We start from the raw sequence: 18,035 nt of genomic DNA, 5'->3' as shown, positions 1-18,035 counted from the left end.
ATTCTCATGTGTAACAAATTTCATAATACATAAAAGAAAATTTACTTTGAAAGTAACGCTTTTCGAGCCACCATCCGCAATATTTTCCCCAAAACCTGTTAGAAATCGGTTTGTTTCGGTAGTTGACAGAGAGCGCCAGAAAGAAGGCATTACCACGTGTGCGGAGCTACAATGACATAGGAAGCCCATAAATTCGCACATATAAAGCATTACGAGATCTTACATTACGTCATAAAAGAAATAGAACACCAGAGGATACTTCAAAAGCAACAGAATTTCGTAAACCAAAAGTACTTGCCAGAAGATGAAAACGTGCACTTGAAATTCAGCAGACAGTTGGAACTAGCCATACTGTGGAATGAAACACTTCCTTTCAAATAAATTGACTACCTCAGTGGAAAATATTAATTAAAGCCAAATTTCTTTAGAAAACCGACGAAAATAACTTCATTGCTTGACTGCAAAAAACACAGAAATAACATAAAACCAGAAAACATGAAACTAATAATAGATTTCAGCTTTCCCTAATTATGTAAATGTATTTTCATTCACTTCGTATCTCCCAGCCACAGAAATCTGTTTTATTTTCATTTGATGTGGGAGATGTAAACTAAGAGGAAACAGCAAAATCAATAAACGTAAACATAGGTCACTACAACTAAGACTGCTCAGCACATGCACGAATCTGGCAGTTTGGGCGCTCCAGAAAAATTTTTCCACTTAGCATCTGCCTTCAAGTAGCCAGAAGCAGGAGAAGGTACTGCTCATATGCGACTGAACGATGAATGCGTATGAGCCCACTGGCAATTGCTTCAACGAACCTAATGTAAACAGCTTTGATTTCACACTCATCAGAAGTAATTTGTTGTTAAGAAATATTGCATAGTCCTCGTCGTAAGGCCTTTGACACATTTTGCTGTTGGAAGGTGGGATGTTGTGAAGGGCACATTTCTTTTGCAACTAAAGTTTTTTTTTTTTTGTCTCATTTATGTTTTACTGTTGCAGTATTATTTTGCTGTAGCGGGATACAGTAATATTCTTTGTTAGCATACCAGTTTTTACCAGTCAATATTACAAAAATTTAACTGAAAACTAAAACAATGAAAAATTCTAAAAATTCCTAATTTTTCGTGGTTTTCTCCCGGATGAAAAAATTCACGGGTTTTTCCCAGATTTCCTGGTTGTCCCGGAGCGTATACACTCTGTCTATTGTTACCCGGAACCATTTGGTGAAAGGAACAGAATAAGCATTCACGTAGCATGACACTACTTGGGCACTTCTTAGCCTGAAATTGGTTGTGAATTAGTATTGTGTTCACCAAAAACTCTTTTAGATATTAAAACACTAGATTCATGTGGTAATCAGAACCAGACACAGTTCTGCTAGAGTAACCCACACCTTGTTACAAAATCCTATTGTCATACGACATCTTTATTTACAGTCTTGTACATTCTGACTTCATGACAGTATCTGCTACTGAGACTTGCACTTAACATTAACCAATTTATGGCAACACCAGGAAGAAGAAATACACAGCTCAGTTCCTTGTCAACAGCAAGGTTTTTAGGGGCAGAACAAGCTTGGATTAAAGGATAGGGAAAGAGATCTGCTGTCTGCTTTCAAAGGAGCCATCACGGCCTCTCTATTAAATGACTTAAGGAAATTATGGAAAATCTATATTTGGATGACCAGACAAGGGTTTGAAGTGCCATCCTCCCAAGTGTTCAACTGTCATGCCGAAGGCAAATGCAAGTTCAGAAAACATCCCAATCATGTGAAAATAGAAAACCATTCCACTCACCAGGTTGACAGGAGCACTTTGTTTTCCCAAGACAGATGCTAACTCTAATTTAACTGGGCACATAAGGTTACTGTGTGAAATATGAGTCCCAGCACTTGAAAGTCTTAAAGCTGATGACGTAATTATTCTGAGGTAAACTGTTAAAGAGCAAGAAGAACAATAATAGCAAAGTAATAGTAATGTCAAGGTGGAAAATCAAGAATTTCTGTTGACTAGCTTGTTTACCATGGCAAATCAATTCCTTGAAAACAAACTCGTCCCTCACAGATTTAAGAGGAAATGGAGGTATGCAGTAACATTTATTTTTACTAATCCCACACCCTATATTTATAGACAGCAATTTTTGTGCCACAGCAACTAATACTGATTTCTGGTCACAAGACTCATTCCACCTAGCCCACAAACAAATGCTCAATAAAAATTATGAAACAATTTTCAAATCTGTCACGGTATCATCATAACAAAACATACATATTTCTTTTGCCACTTACAGCACAACAGCTAATTCTAATGACATCACAATGAGCTCTAAAAAACTACACTACTACTGAATAAAAACAATCAATTGTACCCAACCTGCCTGTATGTATCTTGGTAAGTTTCATCTCTCTCTGTGTTATAATACTGTTTCACAAGATTCCAGTAGTCGATTCGTTTGCGTTCCAACACTTGCTGCCTTCGTTCTAAGCTTGCTGGTAAATAACCCTGCAACAGAGAATAATTAATTTCAAAATGAGAATGTCTAAGACAACTGAAATTAAGAAATGCTCAATATATAACTGTGGCTCATAAATCATAGCTACTCCTTTGCTGACAAATACTGAATGTGTTATTTACAAATGTAATTATGGACTCCTGCCTGCCACTGAGTGGTCAACGTAATTACAAAGTATGAAATAGTTGTTAAAACAGTTGCAATATGACTACTGAGGCACAAGAATATGTAAATAGAAGGAGAAGTTAGCAACAAAATCTTAACATACAAGCACAGAATATTATGGAACAACATTACATAGCGAAATCACAGAAATAAGTATTTTTAAAAAAAACATACACACACACACAAGCAATCCGAGAACTTCAGAAGATGATTTCAGCACAAACCTTCCTATATTAGAAGAATGCACACCACCAGAAGAAAATTTTCTTAAATTAACTAAGCAAGACTGACAATCTAGAATGCAAGCTGGAGATAGTTGGCAAAACTGTACTACTTGATCCAAAGTCAAAGCGGTAGGTGGATCAAAACAAAATGTCCAGACACTCTGTGACCAAAATGGTACTGAAACAGAGGATGACAGACTAAAGGCCGAAATACTAAATGTCTTTTTCCAAAGCTGTTTCACAGAGGAAGACTGCACTGTAGTTCCTTCTCTAGATTGTCGCACAGATGACAAAATGGTAGATATCGAAATAGACGACAGACAGATAGAGAAACAATTAAAATCGCTCAAAAGAGGAAAGGCCACTGGACCTGATGGGATACCAGTTCGATTTTACACAGAGTATGCGAAGGAGCTGCTCAACCATTGTACCCCATTCCTTTTAACTCCATATGCACAGCCATACCCCCTTCTTCCAGCGGTGTACCGTAGGTCTCTAGAAGAGCGTAGCGTTCCAAAGGATTGGAAAAGGGCACAGGTCATTCCCGTTTTCAAGAAGGGACGTCGAACAGATGTGCAGAACTACAGACCTTTATCTCTAACGTCAATCAGTTGTAGAATTTTGGAACATGTATTATGTTCGAGTATAATGACTTTTCTGGAGACTAGAAATCTACTCTGTAGGAATCAGCATGGGTTTCGAAAAAGACGATCGTGTGAAACCCAGCTTGCACTATTCGTCCACGAGATTCAGAGAGCCATAGACAAGGGTCACAGGTAGATGCCGTGTTTCTTGACTTCCGCAAGGCGTTCGATACAGTTCCCCACAGTCGTTTAATGAAAAAAGTAAGAGCATGTGGACTATCAGACCAATTGTGTGATTGGATTGAGGAGGGTTCCTAGATAACAGAACGCAGCATGTCATTCTCAATGGAGAGAAGTCTTCCGAAGTAAGAGTGATTTCAGGTGTGCCGCAGGGGAGTGTCATAGGACCGTTGCTATTCACAATATACATAAATTACCTGGTGGATGACATCAGAAGTTCACTGAGGCTTTTTGCAGATGATGCTGTGGTGTATTGAGTGGTTGTAACAATGGAAAATTGTACTGAAATGCAGGAGGATCTGCAGCGAATTGACGCATGGTGCAGGGAATGGCAATTGAATCTCAATGTAGACAAGTGTAATGTGCTGCGAATACATAGAAAAATAGATCCCTTATCATTTAGCTACAAAATAGGTCAGCAACTGGAAGCAGTTAATTCCATAAATTATCTGGGAGTACGCATTAGGAGTGATTTAAAATGGAATGATCATATAAAGTTGATCGTCGTTAAGGCAGATGCCAGACTGAGATTCATTGGAAGAATCCTAAGGAAATGCAATCCGAAAACAAAGGAAGTAGGTTACAGTACGCTTGTTCACCCACTGCTTGAATACTGCTCAGCAGTGTGGGATCCGTACCAGATAGGGTTGATAGAAGAGATAGAGAAGATCCAACGGAGAGCAGCGCGCTTCGTTACCGGATCATTTAGTAATCGCGAAAGCGTTACGGAGATGATAGATAAACTCCAGTGGAAGACTCTGCAGGAGAGACGCTCAGTAGCTCGGTATGGGCTTTTGTTAAAGTTTCGAGAACATACCTTCACCGAAGAGTCAAGCAGTATATTGCTCCCTCCAACGTATATCTCGCGAAGAGACCATGAGGATAAAATCAGAGAGATTAGAGCCCACACAGAAGCATACAGACAATCCTTCTTTCCACGAACAATACGAGACTGGAATAGAAGGGAGAACCGATAGAGGTGCTCAGGGTACCCTCCGCCACACACCGTCAGGTGGCTTGCGGAGTATGGATGTGGATGTAGATGTAGATGTAGATGTAGAAGTAGAAGTATGCAGCCAACTATTACTGAACATTAAGATGCGGTGTGTCCACCTTCACCTATATGCCAGCTTGAACTCTGCTGGGGACACTTTCAACAAGGTGTCTGAATGTCTGTATAGGGATGGCAGCCCATTCTTGCTGAAGAGCCATAAGGAGAAGGTAGTGATGTTGGAAGCTGGGGTCTGGAGTGAAGTAAACCTTCTAACTCATCCCAACAGTGTTCCATTGGGTTCAGGTAGGGACTCTGAGCAGGCCAGTCCCTTTTAGGAATGTTATTGTCCACAAGTCATTGCCTCACAGATGCTTCTTTATGACAGGTAGCATTATCATCTCGTTACAAACAACCGTAATCTTTGAACTGTTCCTCTACTGTACGCAGTACACTACGTTATTAAATGCATTCATATTCTTCCACATTTAGCATTTTCGTAATATTAATAGTGTGACCACAGCATAACTACAAAAAACATCCCTGCACCGCAACACCACCACCTCCATACTTTACTGTCGGTACTACGCAAGATGGCTGGTAACATCCTTCAAGCAGATGCCAAACCCAAACTCCGTCACTTTCAATCACTCATTTCCAGTCATCCACTGTCCAGTAGCATCACTTCTTACACGACCTCATGATTGCTTTGCATAAATTACAGAAATATGTGGCTTATCAGGAGCTGCTCAACCATTGTACCCCATTCCTTTTAACTCCATACGCACAGCCATTGAGCTAGCTGAACTGCATTACAAACAAGTGTCCACATACTTTTGATCAGTGTATTTTTAATAGTCAGAAAAAAAGCACTGATTACAGCTTGCACACTGCCACCTATGAACAATGTAATGCCCCAAGAAGTGGGACAAGCAGCTATATCTCACAAGATAATTTATGAAATTGTTAGAGCTATACAAGCAAAATTCAGTGCAGAAATCAGCATTTGTTGAAGTCAGTATTTCTAACACCACCACTTTCTACATGAAAATGAAATTTATAATTAGGACACCCAGTAATAGTGTTATTCACATCCCCATAATTACTAATATTTGTACTACATAAACTACTACAGCTAGACCTGCCAGGGTAGCCGAGACGCCAAATGCGCCGCTTCCTCGACTCTGGTAGGCACGCCAGCCCTGGATTGAATACGTCCGGCAGATTAACGACGAGGGCCGGTATGCCAGCCAGCCTGGATGTGGGTTTTAGGCAGTTTCCCACATCCCGCTAGGTGAATACTGGGCTGGCCCCACGTTCCGCCACAGTTACATGACTCGCACAAATTTGAAAATGTTTGCACTATTTCATGGCTTACACTAGATGAAGACAGCTGGGGTACACTAATTCTGTACCGGGGGGTTCGGGGTGGTGACAGGAAGGGCATCCAGCCATCCTCTGCCACTAACATTGCCAAATCCGTAGTAACTCGGCCTACCCCACGTTAAAGCGGGACAAAGGCCCAAAAGAAATGATAATGTCAGCTGATCGTAAGTGCAATTCTGGTGTCACACAAAATTTTTAAATATGTACTATGTTCATTCTACTACCATAAAGAAGACAAACCATGGCTAGATAAAATGAGACTGCTGCTGTCTTCTCACCAAATAAAGCACTGTTGGAAAAAAAAAAACTATACACAAGAGACAGGGTAAGGTCAGGCATTGTCAGGCTCAAATAAAGCTTAAGGTGAAAAGGTGGTCAGTTTCATAGATGGCAATGATTTGTTATTGAACTCCTGGTCCTTATTTTTACAGTGATGACCATGCCCAGTTTCATAGGTAGTGTGTGGGCACAACAGTTCTGTTAAGCTTGATGTAGAAATATCTTGAAGAACAGTGATTCCCATGAGTGCAATCATACATCAGCTAGTACCTCCCCACTCCCCCGCCTGCCATCTATTGTCCCCCCTCCCCAACATTTTCACCAAGTTACTTTTATTTTTAAAATGATGAAAAATGAATGATACTTAGAGAGTGTGTGTGTGTGTGGGGGGGGGGGGGGGCTACCCACAACTCCTCCTCAGAAAAGAAAGCTAACAGTCCACAGTGAGGTTAAACATTTGTTAGAAAACATGCTTCCTTTGCACTAATTTTCCCCAATGTGGTGCTTGACCTGCATACTGAGACCTCATTTTTAAACCAAATAAATTCAGATGTGTCCACTATAGTTACTGTTCATAAATCACTTCACTACTGCCCTCCTTACTTCTGAACTGGCAGAAATTTGACAACTTTGGGCTGTTAATGTTTTGTGTCTAACCACTGTAATAATAATAATAATAATAACAACAATAAAATTGTGTACAATAGTATAGTAGCCCTTCTGTAGTTACTGCTGTGTTGCCATCAGTGATATACGGGACAAAGCACAATGTGTGTGTAGTAGGTGGACTATGTGAGGAACCTGTAACCTCCTCTGAATTAATACCACTAATTGAGAAAAAGTAACCATTGATAACTTATATAATCAATATTAGAGTCTTACAAAATTGTGATAATAGTAATGATCTTTTGAAAATAATTTAGTTTTGTTTCTTTTAATTTTTAACCCTCAGAAAATTTCATTTTACCCCTCTAGAGGTAATTAACCCAAGGCTGGGAACCGCTGTTGTAGAAGGTGCAGACAGGCATCCTAATAAGGTTCACTGTACAATATGGAAGCACTGTAGTAGAGTCACTGCTTGCAGTTTTAGGCACATTCCCAATAAATACAATAAATATTACTACCAGGTATTTATCTACTTCATATTTTCTCAAGAAGGGCAAGTTGGACAACATCCAGATGTTAATCTCTAACGGAATCTGCAAAGAAAGTCCTGCTAAGGCACTAGTGGATGAATACCTGCCAAAGCAATTGTGACTTATATGATAAGGGTTACTGACTCTACAAAACCTTCCCAGACATCTGGGAAGGGCTAAAGCTACAGCATGTCTCTCTGAATCAAGGCAGGACTCCTCTGTTAATTGGGAACAGCCATGGTCCACAGCATCTCCATTTTGAATTCAACACTGCCAAAGAAGAATTTATCGAAGAAAACGTGTAGAGTGCAACCCGTTTTAGATAACAAGACAACGGGTTTAATAAATACAGCAATAAACAAATAAAAGCAATAGTGACTCAAATTCTTTCAGCACTGAGATAACAGGATGCAAGCACTGGCATCCAGCAGAATAATTCATCTGACCCTTTCTTTGTAACAGGATAATTTGATAGTTTAAAGTATTTAAAGCATCCAGCCAAGATGCCAAGACAATCTGGACATATAAGGAAACTGCCATAAGGATGAAATCTCTGATGACCTGGCGGGTCAGAGGAAAAGGCCGACATCCTGTGACACCACATATGTTCGTGCAGCAACATGTAGTCATGCATAATCTTGTGGGAAAATGATGTATGGGGTGTTGTGCACAAAGGGCATGGCTATGGGTTGCAGGATATCATTCATATAGGTCACACTGGTCACAGTGCCCTGTACACACACCAGGTGTGATTTGTGATTGTTCTCAACAGCATCTCACACCATAAGGCTTTGAGTTGGCACTCGATGTCTTGTGTGAATGAAGTCACTGTGATGCTGCTCTCCCTGTCTGCAGTGAACCAAAATGCAGCCATCATTTTCAAACAAACAGAACCTGGATTCATTCAAAAACACTACCCTATGCCATTCCTGTCGCCAGTGACGTCATTCCACACACCATTGCCATCTAGCATGTTTCTGCACATTCGTCAAAGGTAAGCAGAGAAATTGACGACGCGCAGGTGACCTATGCCTTAATAAATGGTGACAAACTGTCATCGCTGATAGTGTATGATGTGTTACACTGTTGCGTCAGAGGCAAGGAGGAAGCAGATATGTCCTGCAATGCCATTCGGATGAGGTGCCGAACTTCTCAGGGTTGGTCGAGTGGTGGGACTTGACCCATCTTGTCATGTTCTATGGTCTTCCGTGAAACATTCTGCATACACCCGTTGCACTGCTGAAACACTAGGTCCCACACGAGCAGCAATTTCCGAGATGGATGCATCACATTCTCTCATGTTAATGATGTGTCCTCTTTCAAACCCACTGATTTGACAGCAGGGTCCACAGATACATCTGTGACATATCCTGCATGTCTGCTCAAGTCACACTGATGCATTACTTTCAGTTTATAGTGACAACAAGAGCCGCAGGCACAGTTTATAGGTAGGTAATGTTGCATCGCAATATCGATGTTGACCTTGAACCCGAGGGCTGACATGGTTCAAATACTAATAATTTCTACAGAACATACTAATGAACACATCTTGTGAATAGTCATTCAAGGTGTTCCGTTTTTTCTGAACATGAGTGTACAAGTATGACATTAACTTTGATAATATTAACTTTAATGCACAAAAAAAAAGGAAGAACTCAAGTACAGTAGAACCCCTCTCATCCGACCTTGGATGGTCCGTCACTCCGGTTAGTCCGACCACGCTCAGGCTCGCGAGTCTGTGCCGACTTGTACTGACTGGACGCCTGTCGGGCCATTGTTGCGGTGTCTATTGCTGTGCATATTGTTCAAATGGCTCTGAGCACTATGGGACTCAACTGCTGTGGTCATAAGTCCCCTAGAACTTAGAACTACTTAAACCTAACTAACCTAAGGACATCACACACATCCATGCCCGAGGCAGGATTCGAACCTGCGACGTAGCGGTCGTGCGGTTCCAGACTGTAGCGCCTTTAACCGCTCGGCCACTCCGGCCGGCTGCATATTGTTATACTGTAAGTTATTGTGCAGTTTTATCCTTTGTTGGGATTAAAAAAACGTCGTCGTTTGCTTTATTCCATGTTCTTTACAGTACTTATTACAGTAGATTCATTGTGTGTACAGTTGTCTGTTTTTTAACATGTCTGGATTCAAACGTATACACGTAACTCTTTCACTAAATGAAAAATTAGCAGTTCTACAAAGACTGGACGAAGGAGAATCGCTCCAAAAAATTGCAAAGGAATTGAATGTAGGTGTTACGACAATTAAGGATTGGAAGAAGAATCGGAAAGACATTGAATCCTATACATATACGATTTATGGTGAAAACACTCTGAAGAATCGCAAATTATTAAAAAAGCCTAAATTGAACTTGCTTGGTAACGCATTGTGGATGTGGTTTTATCAAGGAAGAAGGAAAGGAACTCCAATATCCGGGCCAATTCTCAAAGAAAAAGCGATAGTTTTGCACAAAAAACTGGATGCCGAAATTAAATTTGCTGCTAGTGAAGGCTGGATTGATCATTGGAAAACTCGTCATGGTGTCCGATTTGTTTCTATTTCCGGTGAAAAACTATCTGCCGATGCCGCAGCTGCTAAGGACTTTTCTGTTAAGTTTCAGAAATTGTAGAAGAAAATGAACTGTTACCCTGCCAAGTGTATAACATCGACGAGAAAGGGCTGAACTTTAAAATGTTGCCAACAAAAATGCTCGCAACTCCAAATGAATCCGTGGTAGAAACGAAACTTATAAAAGACAGAATAACAGTCATTCCTTGTAGCAACGCAGATGGTACCCACAAGCTGCCCTTCTTCGTCATTGGCAAATCTAAGAAGCCAAGGGCATTCAAAAATATAAACGTATCTTCCTTGCCGGTTTATTACCGCAATCAAAAATCTGCTTGGATGGACTGCAACCTTTTTAAATCCTGGTTTTTCGACGAGTGTGTGCCATCGGTCGAAGGGGGGAAAAAAAAAAAAAAAAAAAAAAAAAAAATCTGCCTGTTCACGCTCTACTACTGTTGGACCATTACATCCATCTGAGGAAGATTTAGTGAAAGGGGACATAAAAGATCTCTTTCTGCCTCCTAATGTGACCTTACTCATCCAAACAATGGATCAGGGCGTTATCGAATGGTTAAAAAGGCGATATCGCAGAAAGTATATCAGCTAAATCTTGGAAAAATCTGAAGGAGGTCATAACTTACTTGAGGCAATGAAATCCCTGAACATCAAAGATGCTATCTACACAATCGCTGCAACATGGGATGAACTGAAACCTGACACACTGCGGAAATCGTGGCGTAAGCTTTGGCCACAAGTTATGACTGAAAATGAGCATACCGAAGATGAGCAAAACAACGACGCACCGGAAATGGTTAAGGATCTACAAACTCTGGAGCCGAACGTCCCTGCCAATGAAGTTGAAGAGTGGATCAACGAATGTGACAAAGAATGTGACACTTGTGAAGAGCTCAGTGAGGACCAGATTGTTGCCGCTGTTAGCCAGGAAACTGTGAATGAGGACTCGGACAGCGAAGACGAAGCCCCTACCCGGATTTCACACAATGACGCAAAAAACGCTTTTGACATCGCCCTTCAATACATCGAGCAGAATCCAACTTCAGCTCCAATGGACGTTTTGTGGATAAAAAAATGGAGGGACACTGCAGCTAAATCTAGAATAACATCTGCTAAACAAAAATGTATCACTGACCTTTTTTTTTTCAAGTAATCTGTTTTCGTTTTTACTGTAAAAACAATGCATACAGTATAATCATTTCAGACCAATACATATTGTAGAGTGTGCAGACTTTTTTAGTTAATTTGTTGCTTAACACTGTGTAAAAAACATCTTTTTATATTGCTGTAGACGTCTTTTAGTTCTAAAATCGTTTAATTTTTTATAATTAATGTCTTTTTATATTTTTTGCAATAAATATTAGATTTTTCGGATAATCCGACTTATTTTTTCCTTCCGACCATGGTCCCGGTCCCGAAGACGATGGATTAGAGGGGTTCTACTGTAATGCACTAAAAGTTTGACACTTTGGGGAACAATACAGAAAATAGAGATTATGGTGTACATGGCAATAATGGTACAGATAAGCGTACCAGATTTGACGGACATCTACAGCCCTCCAGACTAAAATACTGTTCCTAATGAGAGGCAGCAGCCTCTCCACTAGCTGCTGGGATAAAAGTCTAAATCGGGCGCGGCTCGTGGTTTCCATACCGAGGAAGGCTGAAACATTTATCGACCAGAACTAACCGAGACCTTAGGCTACACTACACCTCGTTGGTGGAGGGGGGAGTAGGGGGTAGGGGCACAATATTGCACTCTAGCCAAAAGGTTACAATTTTATCTTGCTTCTCTTTCAGTAAACTACTAAATAACACCAAAATTCTTTTTGTTTTATAACCAACTCTTAAATAACACCAAAAGATAACTTCAAGATACAATCTATAAGTAGTATATTTATCCACCATCACATTTCCCAACACTTTTATCACAACAAACTGTACTAAAAGATGCATTTTGGAGAGATATTTAATATTGTGTATGTTAGCTTTGCTGCATACCTAACGTTTTTGTGTTCTCAATTCCAAATCTGAAACATTTAATGTTTTGTGTGTGTTCAGTCTGTAACACATATGAGTTCACGCAACAATAGAGTGTTGTTTCCATGAGATCACAAGTCTTGTGCTGCGATTGTGATTTTTGGGTGAATAAATAAATAACGCATCATGATGGAATCAAGCAGTGACATAGGAAAAAATCTTCATGGGCCCATATTTTCCAGCACATTCACACAATGGAACAAGCTCTCTCAAGAGAAAGAGGACTCTTATATGTATATAACGTCTAATATCACAAAACATACTTATATTAAATAAAACATAGAGGTGAATAAAAAAAATTGGAGGGCTGTAGTAGGCAAACTCATGAACTTTAACTATGTATCTCCACGGTCTCGACTATATCCACTACACTACCTTGCTCTCGCAAGTTTAAGTGCCTTATACTGCGTAATGGCCTAGCTACTGATGTGTCTAACGGATATTTATTTACAATTAATCATGCCAAGAACAAAGCGTTTTTGATACACCTTCAATGTGGCATTACCTTGTAATGAAATACTTCCCTAACACTCTAGTCATAATATCAAAACAACAAAAATTCTTTGAGCACTAATATGACATTTCCCATCATCATCTTACAACAAATGGTATCAATAATGATGCCTTTCTGGGAGACCGTCAACATGCTAGAGCTTTGAAGCAACATTTATTCCTAGGACATAAAAGTTATAATATAAAGCCACGGACAAAACCCACCAAATACAGGCCTCAACCAAGCGTAATAAAGCGTCTCCCTAGTTCTGCTTGTGACATTTACATGGCATAAATGTGACAAATGGCAGCTAAGCTGAAGCGACTGAGCCTTCAAGAGGACCATAAGAGCTGTACTTTGTAGAAGCCATTCTCCCAAAGCTCTGCTACATGCAGCTTGACTAGCATTTAAAGGCACAGCCTTAATTAATGTGTGTTCGAAATATATCAGCCAATGTCAACAGTTTCAAAAACTGTTGAATGTAATTGGGTAAATTCATGAGAGATATTCAAAAGTTTCTTCATAATTTAAATTCATAATCCATTATTGAGGGATGTATTTAAATATATATTTTGGGGCAGCTCAGTCTTAGAGCCTGTAATTATCAGCCGTGCCTAATCCAGATGATTGACTTATCTGGCCTCTATTAAGCAATAGTGGCTTCCTATGTTGGTAATGCGGACAGCTGGAAGCAAGGGGAAACTACAGTCATGATTTGAAACTTCCTGGTAAATTAAAATTGTAGGCTGGACCACGACTTCTACATCTATATCCACTTCACGGGTGAGCCGCTCACGATGCACACCAGTGAAAGCCTTGCTTAAAGACTTGGCCAAATGGAACACAGCCTGGTGACACGTCTCTGGCCATGGCAGATGGCCAGTGTTTACAAGACAAGGGATGCCACACAGGCAAGAGCTGGCCTCAGCGACTGGCTGTTGCTGCATCAGCTGTCACTGTGGAAGCAGCTGATACCTCATTAGCACCTTGCATGTGTAGCACGGTACAGTGCAGCCTCCTATGCTGCTGCAGCACAGCAGTCAAATGTGCACATTATTTACGGCCTACGTCTGCACTAAACATTGATCCAGTGCAAACACTTTTAGTAGACAACAACGCCACTAAAACTACCGACTGCCCACGAAATGTGTTGACTTCAGCATCGGCAGCACGTTGAACTGAACAAACAAGTTCACTGTTGTCAGTTTGTACATGGAGTTCTATGTTAGTTGTTTCTTAATTTCATGCAAGTGTCTCCGAGTGTCGAGTTTATTCACAAAATGTCTGGCTTTAAGAAGAGGAAAGTAAATGCTGAATGTCGTCAATTCCAGCAAAAATGGACTCTTCACTATGTACATCAATCAACCTGTTTGCTCGTAGTGTAGTGAATCATTATCTGTAGTGAAAAAATATAACATGAAAAGGCACTTTTCTACAAAACACAATGCTCAACAACAGCTTACAGGGTAACTGTGGAAAGACAAAATTAAGTTATTAATTTCCAATTTGGACAAGCAACAGCAAATGTTTGCCAAACTGAGGGCACAGTGCGAAAATTTGTTTAACTCTAGTTTTATAGTGAGCAGAAACATTGTGAAGTCAATAAAGCCTTTTCTGAAGGCAAATTCATGATGCAGATTGCAGATGTACTAAGTCCTGGTAAGAAAAAGTGTTTGAACAAATACGTTTGTCACAATGAGCAGTGGTTCAATGAACTGAGATGATGGTTGGTGACAGTAAAAAAGTTTGTGTGATGGTGCTGCCACATTCGAAGCATTTTCCATTGCTTTGGACGAGAGCACTGATTTGTCACACACGGCTCAATTTGCGATTTTTGTTCGTGGTGTAGATGTGGACTTCAAAATAATGAAAGAATTATTAGCATTACAGCCATTAAAAGGAACCACTACTGTTGAAGATGTTTTTCATGAAGTTGAAAAACTCATTGAAACCTTCAACCTGCAGTGGAGTCAACTCACTAGAGTTTGTTCTAATGAAGCACTTGCAATGGTCGGTTCACAAAAAGTTTTATTGGCATATTAAATGAAAAATCTTCTGAACTAAATACTGACAAAGAAAGTTAAACAATTCTTCACTGCATTATTCACCAACAAAATTTGTGTGCTAAATCAATTAAAATGTAACAGGTAATGGATGTGGTTACCACAGCATCAATTTCATTAAGTCTCATGCACTAAATCACCACCAATTCAAGCAGTATTTGGACAACCTGTGCTCCGAACATGAAGATTTAGCTTACCATTGTGAAGCGAGATGGCTGAGTAAGGGCAAAACGCTAAAACGTTTTTATTATTTTCAACAAGAAATAGCTGATTTTATGGCTATCAAAGGGAAACCACTGGCTGAAATAAATGATCCCCAATGGAGCTGTGATTTAGTATTTCTGGTTGACATCACAGCTCATTTAAAAAACTTAAATTACAAACTCCAGAAACAAGGGCATTTAATTCATGAATTATACAGCCATCTGAAAGCTTTTCAGACAAGATGCACTTGTGGGAAATGCAAATGAGAGCTGGAAAATGTTACCGCTTTCCTACAGTGTCAACTCACAAAAATATTGATTATGTTACTTATGCTGATGAGCTGAAATCATTATTAGTTCAGTTTACCACACGGTTTTCTGATTTCAGGAATGCAGACAGCATGTTTGCTAGATTTGCTAACCCAATAACATGTGATGAAGAAAAGGCCCCTGAAATCTTTCAAATGGAACTTATTTAACTTCAGGAAGATCTGTCTTTAAATTCGAAGTAGTAAACCTAGTTGAATTTTGTAAAACTTATTTGACTGAAGCAATCCTTTGCAAGAAGGAAAATTTGTCTTTTGGAAGTGCACAGAAGTGTGAACAACTTTTTCTGTAATGAAGACAAGTAAATGATGCAACACACGTACAAAGTTAACAGACGACAACCTGGAAAATACCTAAAGACTCTGTATCAGTGAAATAAATCTAAGATATCAACAATCTTGTATTAAAAATTCAAACTCAGAGCTCACATTATTCTGTCATTGAATATTTCTTTAAATCAATGAACTACTGTAAATACATTTATTAAGTGTAACTTTTCAGCTTTCATAATGCCTGATAGCAACATCTGTGTGATCAGCAAATTGGATTTTGACAATGTCGCCATGTTTCTCATGGGTTTCTGTGCAATTACATGAACTTCAGAAGTTTTATTTTGGGGTATGAGTTATTATGATGAATTGTAAGGAACCAAGATGCTGAGTTAAAGTATGGTGCAAAAATAAATACAAACATCTGAAGATGGGGTGTCGTGTATTGTCACAGTCATGGATGACAAAATTCCACCTTATTCTCTGGGCAAGCTGCTGTCGAGCCAGGTGAGTTTCCTTTTGGCTGTGTGGCCGTTTTTTGGATTTCACTTTGTATGATAATGTGCATGTTCTCTTGAAAACCTTAGGGGTGAGTCCAAATATGTTATCTGCAAACCTGCATATCACCAGATGTCTTCGAACTTGTATATTACACGTGCTGCTATCGCGTCACGTGAGTACTGTCTTTTTCTTGTTTTATTGACTGTACAGGCTTAAAGCCTCTGCTGTCATTTCTGTGAGCAGTTTTGTCCTTTTTGTGCAGTGTAAACAACATACAATTTGTGCGTACCATTAGCAATGATACAAATTTCACACCGAAGTCAGGAGGCCCTCACACGTTCAATACTATTGTCAATACATCAATATAATGCCGGCCTGAGGGCGAGTGTTATTTTATTGTTAAAGCTAGAAATATCGAGGAACAGTACTGATGTCACCCAAAATATTCAGTATTATCAACGTGTACCGAGTTTGTGAGGACAACTATCAATCTGACAAACTGACATTCAGTTCAAAAGCTTACAGTTCTTTCTCATATAAACAATTAGTAACTAATTCTCTTGTCTGTTGTGGACACGTTAGAACACTGCAGCTGTTGAAATTGTGGGTAATTTATAATAAATTAGCTGCAACCAGTTACTTTATTTCTCCATGACGACATTTTAAGATGCCTGGCATCCCATCTTCAAATAATTTCATTTATTTACATGTCATGAGCATAGTTTCTTTACTAATGGTGTTGCAGAATTTTCAAGTTTTATGCCAGCTATTGCAATAAGTCATAGGTAAAGACACATTGTTTACGACACGCAAATAAATGAAAACATGAAGATTAGACAAATATAAACCTACTTATTTTCGAGTCATAATTTGTTGGGTTGGCTTGTTGGGAAAGGGATGTCATTCATATCAGTCCGTTAACCTATTAACATTAACATCACATACCCATTAGTTTTGACTTTATGTGTTACAAGCACTGCTGTCACGTCATGTGACAAGGCAGCCCCGAGCAAAAATATGTATGTGAAGCCAGCCCGCAGGTCATCAAAGGTTGCCCGTGACTGATCTACATCTACATACATACCCTGCAAGCCACCATATGCACTCACTAACAGAGCAAGAGAAAAAACAACTGTCTATATGCCTCCTTATTAGGGCATCCCGTCTCTGAATTGCTTCAATGCATTCCTTTAAACTGAGGTGGTGCAGATACCAAACACACTAAACATACTCAACAATGGGTCACAGGAGTGTCCTATACGTGGTCTACTACAATCCTTATATGCTCACTCCATTTCATACTGCTTTGCAACATTACACCTAGATATTTAACCAATGTGACTGTGTCAAGCAGCACACTACTAATGCTGTACGCTAACGTTATAGGTGTCTTTTTCCTACTCACCTGCATTAACTTACATGTTTCTGTATTTAGAGCTAGCCAACATAGAGAAGGAAAAATATTACACTAACAGGCTGTTGGGAAAGGAATGAAAGGGGAAGCTGGCCAGAGCACAATTTTATAATTGCTAACACCCATTTTAAGAACTATTATAGAAGGGTGAATATTTATTTATTGTTCCATGGGACCAAATTAAGGAGAAATCTCTATGGTCATGGAACGAGTCAATAAATGAAATAATAACACGATAGTAGAAACAGATAAAATGAAATATAAAAAAATATTCAGGCAACAAGTCGTAAGTTTAAATAAAGAAAATCAACAATGTAACACTGGAATTTGCTTAATTTTTTACCCCTTCCAGGAACTCCTAGACAGAATAGAAGGAGTGAGCCATGAGGAAACTCTTCAGTTTAGACTTAAAAGACTTTGGGCTACTGCTAAGATGGTTTGGTTTGGTTTATGGGATTAAAGAGACCAGACTGCTACGGTCATCGGTCCCGTTTTCCAAATACTAAAAACACCCACAGAGAATAAAAGCGATTAACAGAATAGTGCACAGACGACACAGAACAAGAGAAACTTACACAAAGACCAGACAAGACGAACTAAAACACAGAGTGTGACGGTGGTTG

The 18,035-nt window shown here is 39.5% G+C and overlaps 1 protein-coding gene across 5 annotated transcripts in view; it reads right to left on the bottom strand.

Annotated features, from left to right (window-relative positions):
• The window catches only part of LOC126248032 (TBC1 domain family member 22B), a 261,278-nt gene that overhangs the window by 118,036 nt on the left and 125,207 nt on the right, over positions 1-18,035 (bottom strand). For all 5 annotated transcript variants that reach the window (XR_007545404.1, XR_007545403.1, XR_007545402.1 and 2 more), the window contains one exon: positions 2,379-2,507. Coding sequence is in view for 1 of the 5 variants with exons in the window: in XM_049948639.1 (XP_049804596.1) it covers positions 2,379-2,507 (129 nt within the window). In the remaining 4 variants the exon portion in view is untranslated. The remainder of the gene's footprint in view (positions 1-2,378; positions 2,508-18,035) is intronic.

The sequence above is a fragment of the Schistocerca nitens genome, chromosome 3 (assembly GCF_023898315.1).
Source record: "Schistocerca nitens isolate TAMUIC-IGC-003100 chromosome 3, iqSchNite1.1, whole genome shotgun sequence".
Classification (NCBI taxonomy): Eukaryota; Metazoa; Arthropoda; class Insecta; order Orthoptera; family Acrididae; genus Schistocerca; species Schistocerca nitens.
Note: the sequence above shows the minus strand (reverse complement) of the source record. Positions and strands in the feature narration are given on the sequence as shown.